The sequence below is a fragment of the Bipolaris sorokiniana genome (genome assembly GCF_000338995.1).
Source record: "Bipolaris sorokiniana ND90Pr unplaced genomic scaffold COCSAscaffold_7, whole genome shotgun sequence".
Lineage (NCBI taxonomy): Eukaryota > Fungi > Ascomycota > Dothideomycetes > Pleosporales > Pleosporaceae > Bipolaris > Bipolaris sorokiniana.
Genome location: NW_006911901.1, coordinates 262,228 through 277,215, shown reverse-complemented (window position 1 = coordinate 277,215; position 14,988 = coordinate 262,228). Strand labels below are relative to the sequence as shown.

The 14,988-nt window shown below is 43.1% G+C and overlaps 3 protein-coding genes across 3 annotated transcripts; 2 read left to right on the top strand and 1 right to left on the bottom strand.

Annotated features, from left to right (window-relative positions):
- Positions 1-241: 241 nt before the first annotated feature.
- On the top strand, positions 242-1,968 carry COCSADRAFT_142137 (uncharacterized protein). The gene is made up of 2 exons (XM_007701768.1): positions 242-660; positions 725-1,968. Exons 1-2 carry the CDS (start codon positions 355-357, stop codon positions 1,901-1,903), a joined length of 1,485 nt encoding a protein of 494 aa, XP_007699958.1. The 5' UTR covers positions 242-354; the 3' UTR covers positions 1,904-1,968.
- Positions 1,969-2,429: 461 nt separating this feature from the next.
- COCSADRAFT_181231 (uncharacterized protein) lies at positions 2,430-3,854 on the top strand (the record flags this gene model as incomplete). The annotated part of the gene is made up of 1 exon (XM_007701767.1): positions 2,430-3,854. One exon carries the CDS (start codon positions 2,430-2,432, stop codon positions 3,852-3,854), a length of 1,425 nt encoding a protein of 474 aa, XP_007699957.1.
- A 168-nt stretch (positions 3,855-4,022) lies between these two features.
- Positions 4,023-5,452, bottom strand: COCSADRAFT_36635 (uncharacterized protein). Its single transcript, XM_007701565.1, has one exon. It carries the CDS (start codon positions 5,345-5,347, stop codon positions 4,421-4,423), a length of 927 nt encoding a protein of 308 aa, XP_007699755.1. The 5' UTR covers positions 5,348-5,452; the 3' UTR covers positions 4,023-4,420.
- Positions 5,453-14,988: the final 9,536 nt, after the last annotated feature.

The following is a 14,988-nucleotide window of genomic DNA, read 5'->3' as shown; positions in this document are numbered from 1 at the left end:
CCGCAACTGCTAGTAGATCGCGGGAACGGCTATCCTGAACAATGCCTGTAGTGGCGAGTATTGCATAGAGAATAGAATGTCTCGGTGGTGGCTCATGAGGGGTGAAAACTGGAGATGCTAGTGAAGTGTGTCGTACAGCTGTGCATAGGCAAGTGCAGCCGGCGTGGCTTCCAGACGGCAGGAAGTGCCTAGAGTGCCACATTCGTTCATCAACGCCCCACCTTGTGAGACGTGATAGCTAAACAGCAGCGGTAACCATAGCAATCCCCGACACATGATACCATTGAGCTCCCTCCAGAAACCCTAACTTCCTTGTTCCACACTTCCCTCTCGTACACCATTGAGTTCATCAGCATGGCAACTGAACGGCTCCAAACTTATGAGCAGAAACCCCGCGTCATCGTCTTGTCGGACATTTCAAATGAGCCTGACGATGCTGAATCAATGTGTCGATATCTCCTCTACTCGAATGAGTTTGAAACAGAGGGCCTCATAGCATGCACAAGCACGTGGATGAAGAACGAGGTTCACCCGGAAGACATGGAGAAGATTATCGATGCATATGCCGGCGCTGTCGATAATCTAAATAAGCATGTTCATCCGAAATGGCAATACCCGACTGCGGATCATCTGCGTGGCCTTATCAGGAAGGGTGCCGAGGTAAGCTTATACTCAAACCCAAACATGCGACATGTCTAGCTGGGATGGTGCTGATGCAATGCAGACATATGGAATGTCTGCTGTTGGCACCGGAACAGAACTATCTGCTGGCGGACAGCTCTTGTACGACCGCATTGTTGCACCATCCATCCAGCCGCTGTGGATCCTCTGCTGGGGCGGAACCAACACGCTTGCTCAGGCGCTCTTGAAGGTTGATGATGATTACGACCCGGACGATTCCAAGCGCTTGCTTTCGCGTCTGCGCGTCTACGCTATTTCTGACCAGGACGACACGGGTGTGTGGATCCGGAACAACTTTCCAGATGTGTTCTACATTTCCTCGGTCCATGGCTGGAACCAGTATGGCTTGGCTGCATGGACTGGCATTTCTGGCGACAGATACTATGGTTTCGACCAAGGTGGCCCCGACTTTACCAAGATGGAAAAGAGCTGGATCAAGGAGAATATCCAGATAGGCCCTCTTGGGAGCGCATATCCTGACTATCTTTTTATCCCTGAGGGAGATACACCCACATTTCTGTACCTCATTCAGAATGGCTTGGGCGTCCCTGATTGCCCGCACTACGGCTCTTGGGGTGGGAGGTATAATCGTACAGATGTCAGCAGCGAAGGCGTCAACAGCAACCACTACAGCGATGCAGCGGACCGAGTTCAGGTCGGTGATAGGACTTACACATCCAACCATGCGACTATTTGGCGTTGGCGCGATGCCTTCCAGAACGATTTTGCTGCGCGCATCAAATGGACCATGGAGTCAGACTTTGCAAAAGCAAATCACCATCCCGTGATCAACATTAGTGGATTCAAGGGCCTCGCTCCCGCTCAAATCACTGCCGAGGCTGGATCTGCTATTACGCTCGATGCTTCAGGTACATATGATCCCAATGAAGGCAAGCTGACTTTCAAATGGTGGCACTACCGTGAGCCTACGGCTACCCAATGGTGGGTAGACGCTGAAGTCGCGGAGTTGGCAATCAAAAAGTTGGACAATGAGGGGAGAAAAGTTGAAATTACGCTTCCGCCACCACAGAAATCCGCCGTGGAATTCACAAGCAAGCAACCTGTTGTGCAAGGTCAATTGTTGCATCTTATTCTCGAGGTTACCAACGATGGAACACCTAGTTTGACAAGCTACCGAAGATTATTGATTCAGGCGACGAACAAGGAGTTGAGAGGCGGCAAGGATGGCGGAGCAACTGGGGATGCTACAAAGAAAGCTTGATGTGGTCGAAATGATAAATTTAGATAATATAGGAAAAGCAGCGACAATTGAGTCTGAAAAGTCACTTTTTTTTCTTGTTCTATCTTCGGGAAAGCTAGTGGAAATAGACGGCGAACTGCTTCACCACAAACCCTATCTATTCACAGGGTCACCACCGGCAGGTAATGGAACAGCTCTTAGAGTTAAAGGCACGATTAGTGTGGCTTGTGGACGGGAGACTAGAGCAGAAACCACCACTAGACCACCGACGTCATGCCAGGCTAGTACACCCACGAATCAATGTCAAGCGCACCGTAGTCCGACTCCCGGTCCCGAAAGGCTCAGAGGGCTATCCTTACATGGCCTGTCAAACACGTGTTACCCGCCTTAATAAAACAGGTTGTCAATTGCCACATGCGTGCACCAACGACGATCTTGTATGACGTAGTGCTACCGTACTCGCGCTGTCACACATAGTGCCGACCCTCATAACATCAGTCGGCTTCTGGACCCTTGACAACATCTCCGAACATCACAAACTAACAAAATGCCGCCAAAACAAGCACAAAAAGAATCTAAGCCAAAGCCCGCAAAGGGCCAGGCCAATAATAATGACGATACTCCGCACGGTACCATTCCCGAGTACGAAATCAAGCAAAATGCTGGCGTATCCGCCAGTATGGCTCTACAAGCAGGACAAAAAGCATGGGAGCTCAGACAAGCAGCACATGGCGCTGCCGATGCGGAAGCAAGAGAAAAAATCTTAGCCAAAGCAATCAACAAAGAAATCGAAGCTGAGAGTTTCGGAAAAGCAGCAAAATACACACAGTCCGGTGCTTTTCAGGGATTGGCTGCTGGAGCTGGATTGGGCGTACAACCAGGTGTAACCCTCGGAAAACTGACTGGTGCACTGGTTGGGGGCTTGGTGTCTACAGTAACTGGTCTAATTGGAGGTGGTGTCGGTTCAGTGTACGGTGCCATGTCCGGGCCTTTTTGGGATCTCGGAGAGATGGCAAGTCACGGAGTTCAAGGTGTGGTTGGTGACTTCCTTCCAGACATCAAAGCTTCATCTTCACAAAGGAAAGCTTTGGAGAAGATGATCATGCAGACAAAGGAAACGCAAGCGCCCACTAGGGAAGAGCTGGAGCAGATGAAGAACGATGCACCAGACCAGATGCCGCAGTCTTGGTCGCAGTCAGTCAAGGATATGACAAGTTGGAGACCCAAAATTCCAAGCATGCCTAGTATGCCGTCAGCGAAAGGTATGGGTGGTGCGGTGGGACTTGGAGGACTAGGTGCATCGATGAACCCCTGGGGAGGACAAAAGCAGAACCAGCAACAGCAGAGTGTACCACAAACTCAGCAGCAGCAACAACAGAGCCAACAGAAACCAAATCCACAAGCTCCAGTTCAGAACCAACAGCCGACACAACAACAAAGTCAGCAGCCTTCCCAAATTCAAAACCAGCGACCAAATCCCCCGAGCAGGCAGCCATCAAAACAAGGAAATCAGCAAGGCGCATCGTCCAATGCTACCCCCCAAGAAGAACCTAAGTCCATGAAGCCTCGTTCCCAAAGGCCATCCACAACAAGAGGGCCAGCGAACCCCCAATCGGCATCGCAACCTCAGCCATCGACTTCCAACACCAACTCTCAACCCACTCAACAAAAGCAGCCACCAAGAACTCAACAGTCCTCCAAAAAACCTGCAGTAAGTACCCAAACTAGATCTTCACCGCCAAAATCTCAAACAGCAAATACGCCTCGACCTACTCAGACGAAGCGTGTCTCATTCAACGACGGCCAAGAAAGCGGTTCCACCACTTCAACGGCAAAGGCAAGGAGAAAGCCAAGGAAATTGAATCAGCAGACTCCTAATGCCGCTAATGATAACGGTATTGCTAAAGCATCGGCTCCTCCTGCCGCGAAGAGGGCGCCTAGGAAGCTTGAGACGAGGAAGCCTGCTGCGTGAAAGACTTAGTTGGGAGGGCACATGGTTTTTGGAGTTTGTTTGTTCATAGTTTTGGGTTGTTTTGTGCTGTCTCTAGCGGGCTCTTTAGTAGTCATTCGTAACCTACCTAATCAACAGTTATATTGTAACTCAGTTAATTTTGGCAAATTCAATTGTATTACTCTGAGCAGGAACATGTTATGATTAGCGAAGTTATTTGGATTTGGTATAGAGCATTTCATTCACCCTCGGGAATGTTTATTCTGTTTGATGTCTGGTCTTTAGAGGATATTCGATGATATTTAACGTAATGTCTCCTATGCTGGAATTTATCATGTAGGTACTTGTATATATGACCCCGTCACATCTATTAGCGAGTTTATATAACGATATCAGCAAGCGCCTGCCTGACCACTGATATAGGTCATCTTTGGATTTCCAGAATGTATCTGCAAGGAGCATCATGACTCGGAAAAAGTCCTCGTAGGGTATTCAAAACGGCCCGCGATCGTACGAGTACAAATTCCGGCCTTGATCAAAACTGGATAAGCTTCGATAGAGGTATCGTTCTAAGAAAAAGCCTTCATTTAGTTGACTTCTTTCCCAACCTCACCTCTTTCCCACTGCGGTCCCTCTCCTGCTTCTTTATCTCTCGCTAGTTTCTTCTCCAACTCCTCTCTTGCCTTTTGACCAAACTTCTTCTCCCACTCCTTATCTCTCTCCTTCTGTGGCGCCGCAAATGATGTACTGAGTCCACCCCGACTCTTGACTTGCATCTTCTTCTCTGCCGCCTCGTTTTGCTTGAGCTGCTCTTCTGCACTCTGTATCCTCCTCTTCAGACTAATTTCAAACATATCTCTTTCTTTCCTCCGACCTTTTAGACCGTTATCGTCTTTGTCAAAGTACACGGCCCATCGCAGACCTTCTCTCCCCCAAGGCGTTGAAGGGTCTTCGTCAGCGCCATCCCACTCGTCAATAACAACGAAACCTTCCCAGCCGTCAAAAGTGAGATGGCTCTCATCTTCTGACCAGTCCCAGACACCGATGTGATGCATGATACTACCGGTACGATTCGAGTACCGTAACTCGTATGTGGTTTTGTCGCAGTATATCCAGTTGAGCATGGGCGGATCATCACTGATAGTGCTCACTAATCCTCGCTCCGGTGGATTGCGGTCTTCATCCGGATACGCAATGTAGAAGCCCGCAAATGCATGCAGTGGCTCTTTGCCCTCTCCATCCACGCCTTCGGGCCACATGGGTTTGTCATCCGCGTCCCTCGGCACGACCCAAACTTTGTCGTGGCGCACAACCAGAATACCGTGGTCCACCTCCTCTTTTGCTATTGGATCAGGGTCATCGCATGCCACCAGACAGTTGAATTTCCACATGCGCGACTCATTGGCGGCTTCTTCGTTTTGCTTCTTCTGATGCTCGACGCCCTGCGCGACGCCTGTAACGACAGGAATCGCGATGACGCAGCCGCCTAGGAAGATTCCGAGCGGAAGCGCCATTTTACAGACTGGCAGTCAATATCGTATAGGTAGGTTTGAACTTTTTTTAAAATGCCGCCATCGCAGCTGATACGATCCTTATGTATGGTCCAGATCCAATGGCTGTAGTGGGGGTGGGGCACTAGTGCGTTACGTCATTGCAAGCATGGATATTTATGGAAGCGAGTAGTATTGTTGTAACCTCCCCCCTGCGAAGCGAAAGAACCCTGCGTCGAGATAAGAACAACAGGTACTTTGACTTTGCTTCAGCTTTACACTTTCTCTACAAGATATTCGTAGTTAAGAACCTTACACTACTGAACCGGAAGAGGGGGAGTAACACCCACAAGTTCTTCAGTGGTGGACGACATCGTAAGCTTCTTTCCTAGCTTCTGCCTGCACTGTCGCAGCGGGAGGAGGGAGTGAGAGGAGTAGATAAGAAGCTTGAGGGGGGTTTTTTTTTCTTAAATTTTAAATTTTTCGTTCCGTGCCGTCCTTTACTATATATAGCGTACCCCCCTATCTTATACTCTATAAGCTAAACTATAACGTTAGTATAAGAGTTACTCTGTGCACTAGCATAAATCTTCTTAACCTACGAGCTTAGCTCTATTAAGCGACCTCTCCCTTGTGGTTAGAGAGCTAACTAGTAATAGAAATTATAATACTAAACTTCTTAAGCTACTAACTTATCTAACCTCTTAACTATAGAATCTAAGTGTATAGGTGAGCATCTAGATTCTATATTTTAACCCTTAAACTATCTCTACTTTCTCGTGCGGCTGCTGCGACGGGGGGTAACTATATTACTTAATATAGAACTCTCTAGCTAGCCTCTAGACGACGAAGTCTTACGTCTAGTAGAGGTAGGCGTCGGATGCGTAGTATTAGAGCTTAAACTTAACTGTTACAAGTAACAAGAAGGATTCTCTCCTTGACAAATGACGAGACGGCTGAAAGCCTAGGGACGTCCACGTCAAAAGGTAATGGATCATCGCGGGGCTCGGAGTCACGTGATGTGCCATCTCGCCAAGGCCAGCCATCTGAGATGGCAGGACGCCGAGAGATGGCAGTGCCATCTCTACCATCTCGCCAAGGAGAGATGGGCAAGATGGCAGGACTGGAAGCAATGAGGATATAAGGATGGATGGATTTCATTATTACTCTCGGTGTGGTCAACTCAAATTGTACTTTCTTACTAGTATTGTTACTTCACAAGATAGTTACATGTTAGTCTATCCAATAGATTAGCGTTGTCAAACCCGGTTACATCCATAACTCTTTTCCACTACGAATCGCCAGACAACCTCACGGAGCTCTTCATCCCATCTCACTCGCCCTAACCCGGACCGAGCTTAGAGAAGTATCAGCACCCAACCCCGTGTAACATTAACCTCTCTTCTTTTTTACCCTTATTACGTATACCTTTTATTAAGGCTGCGACCTTATTAGCTTCTATAGTTAGTTTATAAGCTAGAATCTCTATAGCGTTCTTATAAGTTACGTCGTAGTTTTATATTATCTAATCTCTAACAGTATCGTATTAAGATACCTAAAGGCTAATATGTTATGGGCGAAGAGGCCTTCGAACGAGTTTGCATTAGCCTATAGTACAGAAGAAGAAAGATAAGAAGAGTTAAGTTGTTGTACGACACCTCTCTCCTTATACCTTGCTTCTCTACTCTTCGTACGAGTAGATTCTAACTTAAGCGGTGTGATATGGACACGTGGTATAGGCACGTGATACAATCACGTGCTTTCACTCCACGGGCGCAGCCCATTACATAATAAATAGTAAATAAGTAAATAGCAAGTTATTAAAAACTTAGACGAAGAACCTTTTACTAATTCTATCTATCTATTAATACTTACTAACTTGAAATTAATATAGTAGCGTTTAGAGTATATTATAAGCGAGGTTTACTTTATTAAAATATAGCGATAGATAGCTAGGACTTTATTTATTAAATAGTAATAGTTACGAGTATATAACTTATAGCTAGATAAAAGTAGGATATTAAATGATATAAAACTTAATTAATAATATATTATTCCTAGTATAGGCGATTAAGAGCGACCTGGGCTAGGCACTTAGTAAAGTTAAGTCAGTTCGCTATTCTAGATTCTCTTAGTAACTTAGCAATATTGTGTTCGCAGCATGTGAAGCTCCTACGGCGCTATTAATAGGTTAGTAAAGGCTACTTATTAATTAGAGACTTAGGTTAGAAAGGACATCTCGAACAGTATTTAATGCGTGCTGTGGATTATATTATAGGCCAACGAAATCGTCATACAGTTTCCTTCACCTAATATAGAGCTTGCCTGTTTATTTAGCGGTACTTCTATACATTACAGTACAGCTGTGGTGAGTGATGTAATGGAGGTGGGCACCAATACCCACTAAGTCGATACTACGCGACAACCACTCGGCCGCAGCCAACCCACCAGCAAAAGGTAAGCACGAGAATAATCTGAACTGATTATTCTAGTGTAGTATAATATATATATAGGCATATAACATCGTTACAAGTGATACTCACAAAACAAGAATGTAGCCAGCCAACGCACTCATTATGTGCTATTTTGAGAGAGCAAAACTACTGCGTAAAGACTAGAGAACAAGGTCATATCTAATCGAATATTTAACAGCACTGCTTTTCCCCGCATCGACACCTCACTCTGCTCTGCCAGAATCCCTATTAGAAGAGAGGACTTTCCTACCACGATCCTGCATAGCTAATACATTATACGTGTCCACTATTCTAGCATCAATACTCGCTTCAACTGCAGATAGGATGGGCCGCCTAGCTTCGCAATGTGCAGGAGATCGCGTGTATTAATCTTCACCTTTTCGCGTAACCTGTCGTAGAACGTAGGAACATAAACCCGCAAGCTGATCGTTCTATTAGGAACGTCCGACACCTTATACTAAACACCCCTTAGCTTACTATTGCATAGTGACATTGGGGCGCCAAAGGCCATTAAGAACGTCTTGCACTCGCCTGACCTGATTGCCTATTAGATTTAACGCAGGTGGAACTCGTCGCTAAGTACACGTGTTGGGCTCGACTCCTCTAGAACACTAAAGCTAATTAAGCGTTTAAGGCGTTCTGGCGATATGGACAGCACCGGAAAAGTTCCAATAAGAAAGATCATAAGCTTCCTAGTTCCTTGCGTGGCTTAGTACTGTTTTGTTTTACCCAGTCTCTGCTTTAGCACATATACTGCATCGCCAAGCAGCACTAAACTCATGCTATCTTGTGATAACTCCTCCTGTTCGGTGGTGTCCCAAACTAGATCGCGGATTGGTCTCAAGTATCTTTCTCTTTCCTAGCTGGTCAGAATAAGAAGACGCAGTAGGTTGAGCTTAGCAGCATCAAAGGCTGAGATGTATTGCAGCACAGCTTTTCGTATTGGCTGAATAGAAAGAAGGAGGCGCATGCTTGCCAGCATCTGCCGCTGCGACTCATTGCACTTCTGTCGTCTAAAAGGGGTGTAACTAGAGGCTCTTTTACCTATATTTTGCAACCGTAATGCTTTCAGTCTTCGTATAACCTACCACCGAGTAGTAGCGGCACCAGCATGTCGTAGTAGCATAGCTACGCGATGGCACGTCTTTAAGCTTGCTTAGCATGAGAGCCCCGGCGTAAGATAGAAGAATAATGTAACCACAGGCAGATGCGCGCAGAGATGTTTGACGTTGCAGTTATAATAGAAGCTTAAAAATTTGTTACTAAGATAGTTGGCAACGCTACAGAGCGCACGGATTGGTTATAGGTAGCTACTACCTATCGCCGCGTTCTGCCTATAGCTAGACATAACCAGGTTAGCGTGCTTGTTAAGCTTCGTGCTTAGGGACAGAGAAAGAGAGAGAGGGAGGGAGAACAGATTTAGGGGAAAGAGTTAGAGCAGGGAAGTTTAATTGTAGCTATATTGGAGGTAGAGACAGAAATAGACTTTCAAGGAATTGTGTACATCTTGCATGTAGGAATGCTGCAGAGTATGACAGATTTTGCGCAGGCAAGTAGGCGTAGAAAACAAGGAAGAGAGAGGTCTAAGAGTAGTAGGGCTAACGTAGTCTTTAATTAGAGGCTTATATTGATATTGTCTTTTGTTTCGTCTGATAATATAATACACTAGATTGCGCCAACTCTTCGTGCTAGCTGTATTCTATCCTGTCTGCCCCTCTAATTTCCTCCATCCTAATTGACTTAATCCACCTGTTGAATCTCGCAGGCTCTCTTGAACTAGTAAATAGAGCTACGATCTATATGTTGCAGGCTGGCCGGCACTGAAAGTCCCTGATGCATTTATTCCCTAAACGTAGTAGAAGAAAACGTTAGTTCTATCATGTATATAAAAAGCAAGAAAGACTAATAAAGTATGTGTTTCTATCTGTATAGTTATAGACAAAACTTACGGCATCTATAGAGAAAAGTTAGTAAAGAGCTAAATAATAGACGCTAAAAGCCTATACAGGAGACATACTCAGTAGAAACACATGCAGTAGCGCATTCAAGGCATTGAGCCTGTAGACAGGCTACTGCCTCGCCAACCATAAAGGTAGCGAGGACTGAGATAGCAAGTAGAAGACGCATTGTTGTTTGCTGTTAGGCGTTTAGATAGGAGACTAAGCTGTAGGGATCAAAAACGATATAGTAAGGAAGATGTCTGGAGTAAATGTTAAGATATCTAAAACAGAGGGGAAAGAGATCTTTAATACCTAATACTGGAACAATAGCTCTTGTATTATTCTATCTAGATCACAGGACTTAGTCATCTAGATCATAGAATCTAAGAAGCCGTTGCCGATAACCCTTGTAATGTTTGAGGCATTTAATAGAAATCAGACTAGATCCTGCTAGCGCCGTTATGAACAACTAACTAACCAGACTAACGCTAGAGACCGAGACAACTAGCTAGCTTGACTAGTTTAGCTAGCTTAATTAATTAGACCAGTAAGATTTTATAATATATCTATCTATAGCCCTAGATTGGCCTAGCTAACACAAGACAATAAGGAATACCTATTGTAACGGCGCAGGCAAGACTACTCGGATCAGTATCGGCAGTAGCGTCACTCAGAGGCATATGGGAGTGCGTGGGACATCAAACGAGCCTTGATTCGAATAGACACCTATAGGCCTTGTACGAAAGGATATCAAAAATCTATCGAGCTACGGTATGGAGAAGGTGGGGTTTTATATCAGCAGATCTGCCCTCGGCTAGTGCGTGCCCATGTTCGGATCCCTTTCGGATGTTAGTTCAGTGTGTACTCGAACCGTTACACTACCCCCCCCTCTATTAACAGCTAGTCCCGTAGCTGTTGAAAAATTTTTAATATTTGTTTGTTTGTCTGTTTGCTTAATGTCGTTATTCTTCTATATAGGGTCTCGGCCAGGCCCTAAACAGCCTCCGGGCCAAGAAGAATCTACTCAGCACGTGATATTAAATCCGTTTGCTCACTAAGTATATTAACAGCACGCGTCTATACTTGCTATTACTAAAATACTAAAAAAATTCTACTCCTCCTACATATACATATATATATATTATGCTGTTACGTTACCCTGCTAGCGCGCTTCTAGAGGCGTACCGCCTTATCTATCTTCGTTTAGTTCGTGCCTTTGCGCGCGGAGTCTACAATATAGACTACTATTTCAGTACCGCGGGGTCTAAGAAGTGCAATTATTACACTTAGTAGAAGGAGAAGTACTCCTCTGTAAGTTTTTCAAATCCTTCTAATTATAAGACGTTACTAACTCTAATAGGTTCTAGAGTACGTCGAGGCTGAGTTCGCCGTTTTTCTCGCGGCGATGGACCTAGTAGCTGCTGCCCGCTATGGTAACGAGCTAGAGGACGACTAGTACGCTGCTAAGCAGCGTCTTAAGTCCGCCGCCCTAGATCTGGCTCGCCAGGTCCAGGTAACAAAGAGCCAGGAGAAGGAGTTGTCCGTGGTCGGGCTCCTCTCCGCCACGCACTAAGTGCTAGTAGAGATTCGGGATAGCCTGCGCCGGCTAGAGAGCCGTGTGGCGGTGGTGGAGGATGCTGTGGAGACTAGTGGGACTTTTGTTCTAAACCCTATAGACATTAGTTCCGAGGGCGAGTTAGAGAAGGAGTCGGAGGGGGAGTCGGAGGGGGAGATAGAGAAAACTCTATTAGTAGATCTCCGTGGTCTAGAGAATAAGGTAGAGAAGTCTTTTAACTTCTCTATTAATTAGGTGTTCGGTGTGGTAGGTAGTTAGTTAGGTTAGGTTTATTTCTAGGGCGTTTTAGTTTTTATTCTATACTTATTATAAAGGATTATTTTTCTTTTCTCTATATTTAATTATCTTACAGTAAAGTTATATCCTCTATGCCTTACTCTTATACTTAGATCTACTTTAATAAGGAACGGAGAGGTCCTAGTTTTATTAGATTTTAGTTATAAAAGGTCTTAAGCTTATAGGGTGCCCCTATAAAGTTTAAGATAGGGTACTAAGTAGGGTCTAGATTATATCTAACCTACCTTACCTAATACTTAAGCTTCGAGCGATATACTTTACTAGCTAAGACTTCTTTAACTTCCCACTCTTCTACTCCTTAGATAGAGGTTCCTAACGGCTTAGGGGCTTCTTATCTAGGTAAGAGATCTTAAGGGTCTTTATAGAGTAATTCCGGAGTAAAGACATTATAAATTTAGAACTCTTCTAGTAGCTGTAGGCGATAGAAATTTCCTACCTTTTCTAGCACCTTAAAAGGTCCCTCCTATTTATTAGATAACTTACGGCTAGGGCGATCCGTAGCGAGGTTTTTCGTATCTAAGAAGACTTAGTCTCTAACTTCCTAGTTAATAGAACGTTAGTGTTAGTTTACCATGGTTCGCATCCAATTCTAGGCTTTCTCTATTTATTTCTTAGCAACCTTCTAGGCAGCGTATATTCTAGTAGCTAGGGCGAGAGTATCCCGATAGTTAAGCTTATTAGTAGGGGATAGCTTACTCTCTTTCTAGTCCTAGTCCTAGCTCTGCCTTAGTTTAGTTCCGTATAGGATCCGGTACAGGGATATACTAATAGAAGAGTAAGGTAGAGAAATTTAGGCTCTATTAATTAGAGAGAGTAACTTACTCTAGTTATTCTGGTAGTAGGCTACGAACGGACGTAGCCTCTAATTAATATACTTATTTATAATCTTAGTCTAGCTATTAGTTTCTTTATAGTAGGCGGTAGATAGTTTTACTTTAACGCCTAGAATCTAATAGAATTCGGACTAGAAACTAGAGATAAACTAAGAACCTCTGTCTAAGATGATAGTTTCGGGCGTATAGCCAAAACGGTACACCTACTAAACAAATAACTTAGCTATACCCCTCGCGTTAATAGTTTTGTTGCAAGGAATAGAAATGGCCTGTTTAGATAGGCGGTTAATAACGACCATAATTATACTATAACCAGACCTATCTTAAAAGAATTCCTTAAAGTTAATGTATAGGTGCTGCATCAGCTGGTTAGGAATAAGAAGAGAGTAGATTATACCTAGAACTTGGGTCTATCTCGAATATACCTTATAATAAGCTATGCAATTTTATACGTATCTTTTATAAGAAGACTCTATTCCTTTCTAGTAGTACTTCTAGGCCAGCAGCTAATAAGTTTTCTTAGCACTAGAGTGTGCAGAGAATACCTAATTATAAGCTTCCTAGATAAGACGGGTATAAAGAATAGAAGTGGAGGGGACGTATAGTTAGTTCTTATACAGAAGAAGGTCACCGCGGAGTCAGAACTTACTTAGAAGAGTAGTCTTTTCTTCTATAAAGGAGGAATGGTTAAGTTATAAGACAGCTTCGATAAGTTTAAGAGAGTCTAAGGATATTAGCTCTAAGGTAGCCTTAACTACTAAAATAAAATAATAATAGATTTATAGTCAGGCCACGTAGGCTTAAGCTAGATTAGAGTTAATCTAGCTATTAAGTTAGTGCGGTCCTAGTAGAACCCGCGACCTATTATTAGTTTAAGCTATTTTAAGGTTTTCTATATCTTATTCCCGACGAGAAAAGATGTCTACGCGAGCATTACTCTTTCTAGGAGTGTATTAGATACGAAAATTAAAGGGGGCTAGCTCTTTAGCCTATCTTACTTATCTAGCGTTAAGAATCTTAGTGCTTATAAAGTATTCTAGAGAATAGTAATCTAAATAGACGTGGACCTGGGCTTAAGCTAATAGGAGCTTAAGTCGCTATTTACTAAAGGCTGTAAGGATAGTAAATAGTTCTTTATCGTGGATCTCCTAATTTAGTTCTAATCTAGATAGAATCTTACTATAGAACGCTACAGGGTACTATTTATTATTAGGTTATTTTTAGGATAACATACCAGCTATAACGCTATTAGAGGCGTCAGTCTCTACCTTCGTATTATACTCTAGTTAATAGTAATATAAGATAGGTATTAAAAGGAGAGCTAATTTTAATTTTTTAAAAGCTTAATCGCAGTCTAAATTCTATATAAAGGGTCTAGAGAGACTCTGAAGAGCGAGAAGAGGTTTTATAATTCGCGAGTATTCTAGAATAAATTATTAGTAGAACCCTATAAATTCTAGAAATAACTTTATAGTAGTAATAGTTATAGGTAGTTTCTAGTCTTATAGGGCGTCTACTTTTTCTAGGTTAACTTCTAAACCTTTATTAGTTAAAATATAGCCTAGGTATTTAGTCTAAGTAATATAGAATTCGCTTTTCTTAATGTTAACTTAAAGTCTAGCAGCTTATAACCTATCCAGTACCTTGCGGACGTAACGGACGTGGTCCGGACTAGATTTAGAGTACACTAGAATATCGTCTAGATAGACTATATAGAAATTATCTAGATAATTAATTAGCATATCGTTTATATACCGCTAATACGTAGCTAGGCCGTTACAAAGTCTAAAAGGTAATACCTTTAACTTGTACGTTCTATAGCGAGTGCGGAACGTTATATACTCTTCTAAGTTAGAGTCTATTCAGATCTTATTAAAGGCCGCGCGAATATCTAGCTTCGTAAAAATCTAAGCTTTATGCGTATAAGCTAGTAGTTCGTCTATTCGCGGTATTAGATAAGCGTCCTTTTAAGTAATAGAATTTAGCTTATAGTAATCTATATAAATATATAAGTCTCTATTAGGCTTCTAAACACATAGAATAGAAGAGGCGAATAGGTAGTAACTCGAGTTAATGTACTCTTTTTAGAGATTTTCTATTACAAAAGTTTTTATAGCTTTTAGCTCTTTAGTACTCTACTTATAGAGAGAACTAAATTAATTTAGAAGAGGTTCTATAAGAATAATCTTATAGTCGTATTAACAATATTCTAGCAGCTAATTAGCAGCTGTTTTACTAAAAACATCTTAGTACGTATAGTAGTTAGAAGGAAGTCACACACACACACCAACTTCGAGTTTTTCAGAATAGGTGTAATTTTAGCGAAATATATACAAATCTATCCTAAGAAATCGATTACAACTAGTGCCAACTCGTGCAGCCCACGCGCTATAGAGCTAGAAGCTGGTAAAGTAGCTAATCTGAATACGTCTTACTCACGAAAACAACAACCAACTTCGAGTTTTCAGAATAGGTGTAATTTTAGACGAAATATATACAAATACCATCCCAAGAAATCTATTACAACTAGTGCCAACTACGTGCA

Coding starts and splice junctions, on each gene's coding strand:
- COCSADRAFT_36635 (XM_007701565.1), bottom strand. CDS start 5,347: ATGGCGCTTCCGCTCGGAATCTTCCTAGGCGGCTGCGTCATCGCGATT.
- COCSADRAFT_142137 (XM_007701768.1), top strand. CDS start 355: ATGGCAACTGAACGGCTCCAAACTTATGAGCAGAAACCCCGCGTCATC. Junction 661..724: donor TTATCAGGAAGGGTGCCGAG/GTAAGCTTATAC, acceptor GATGCAATGCAG/ACATATGGAATGTCTGCTGT.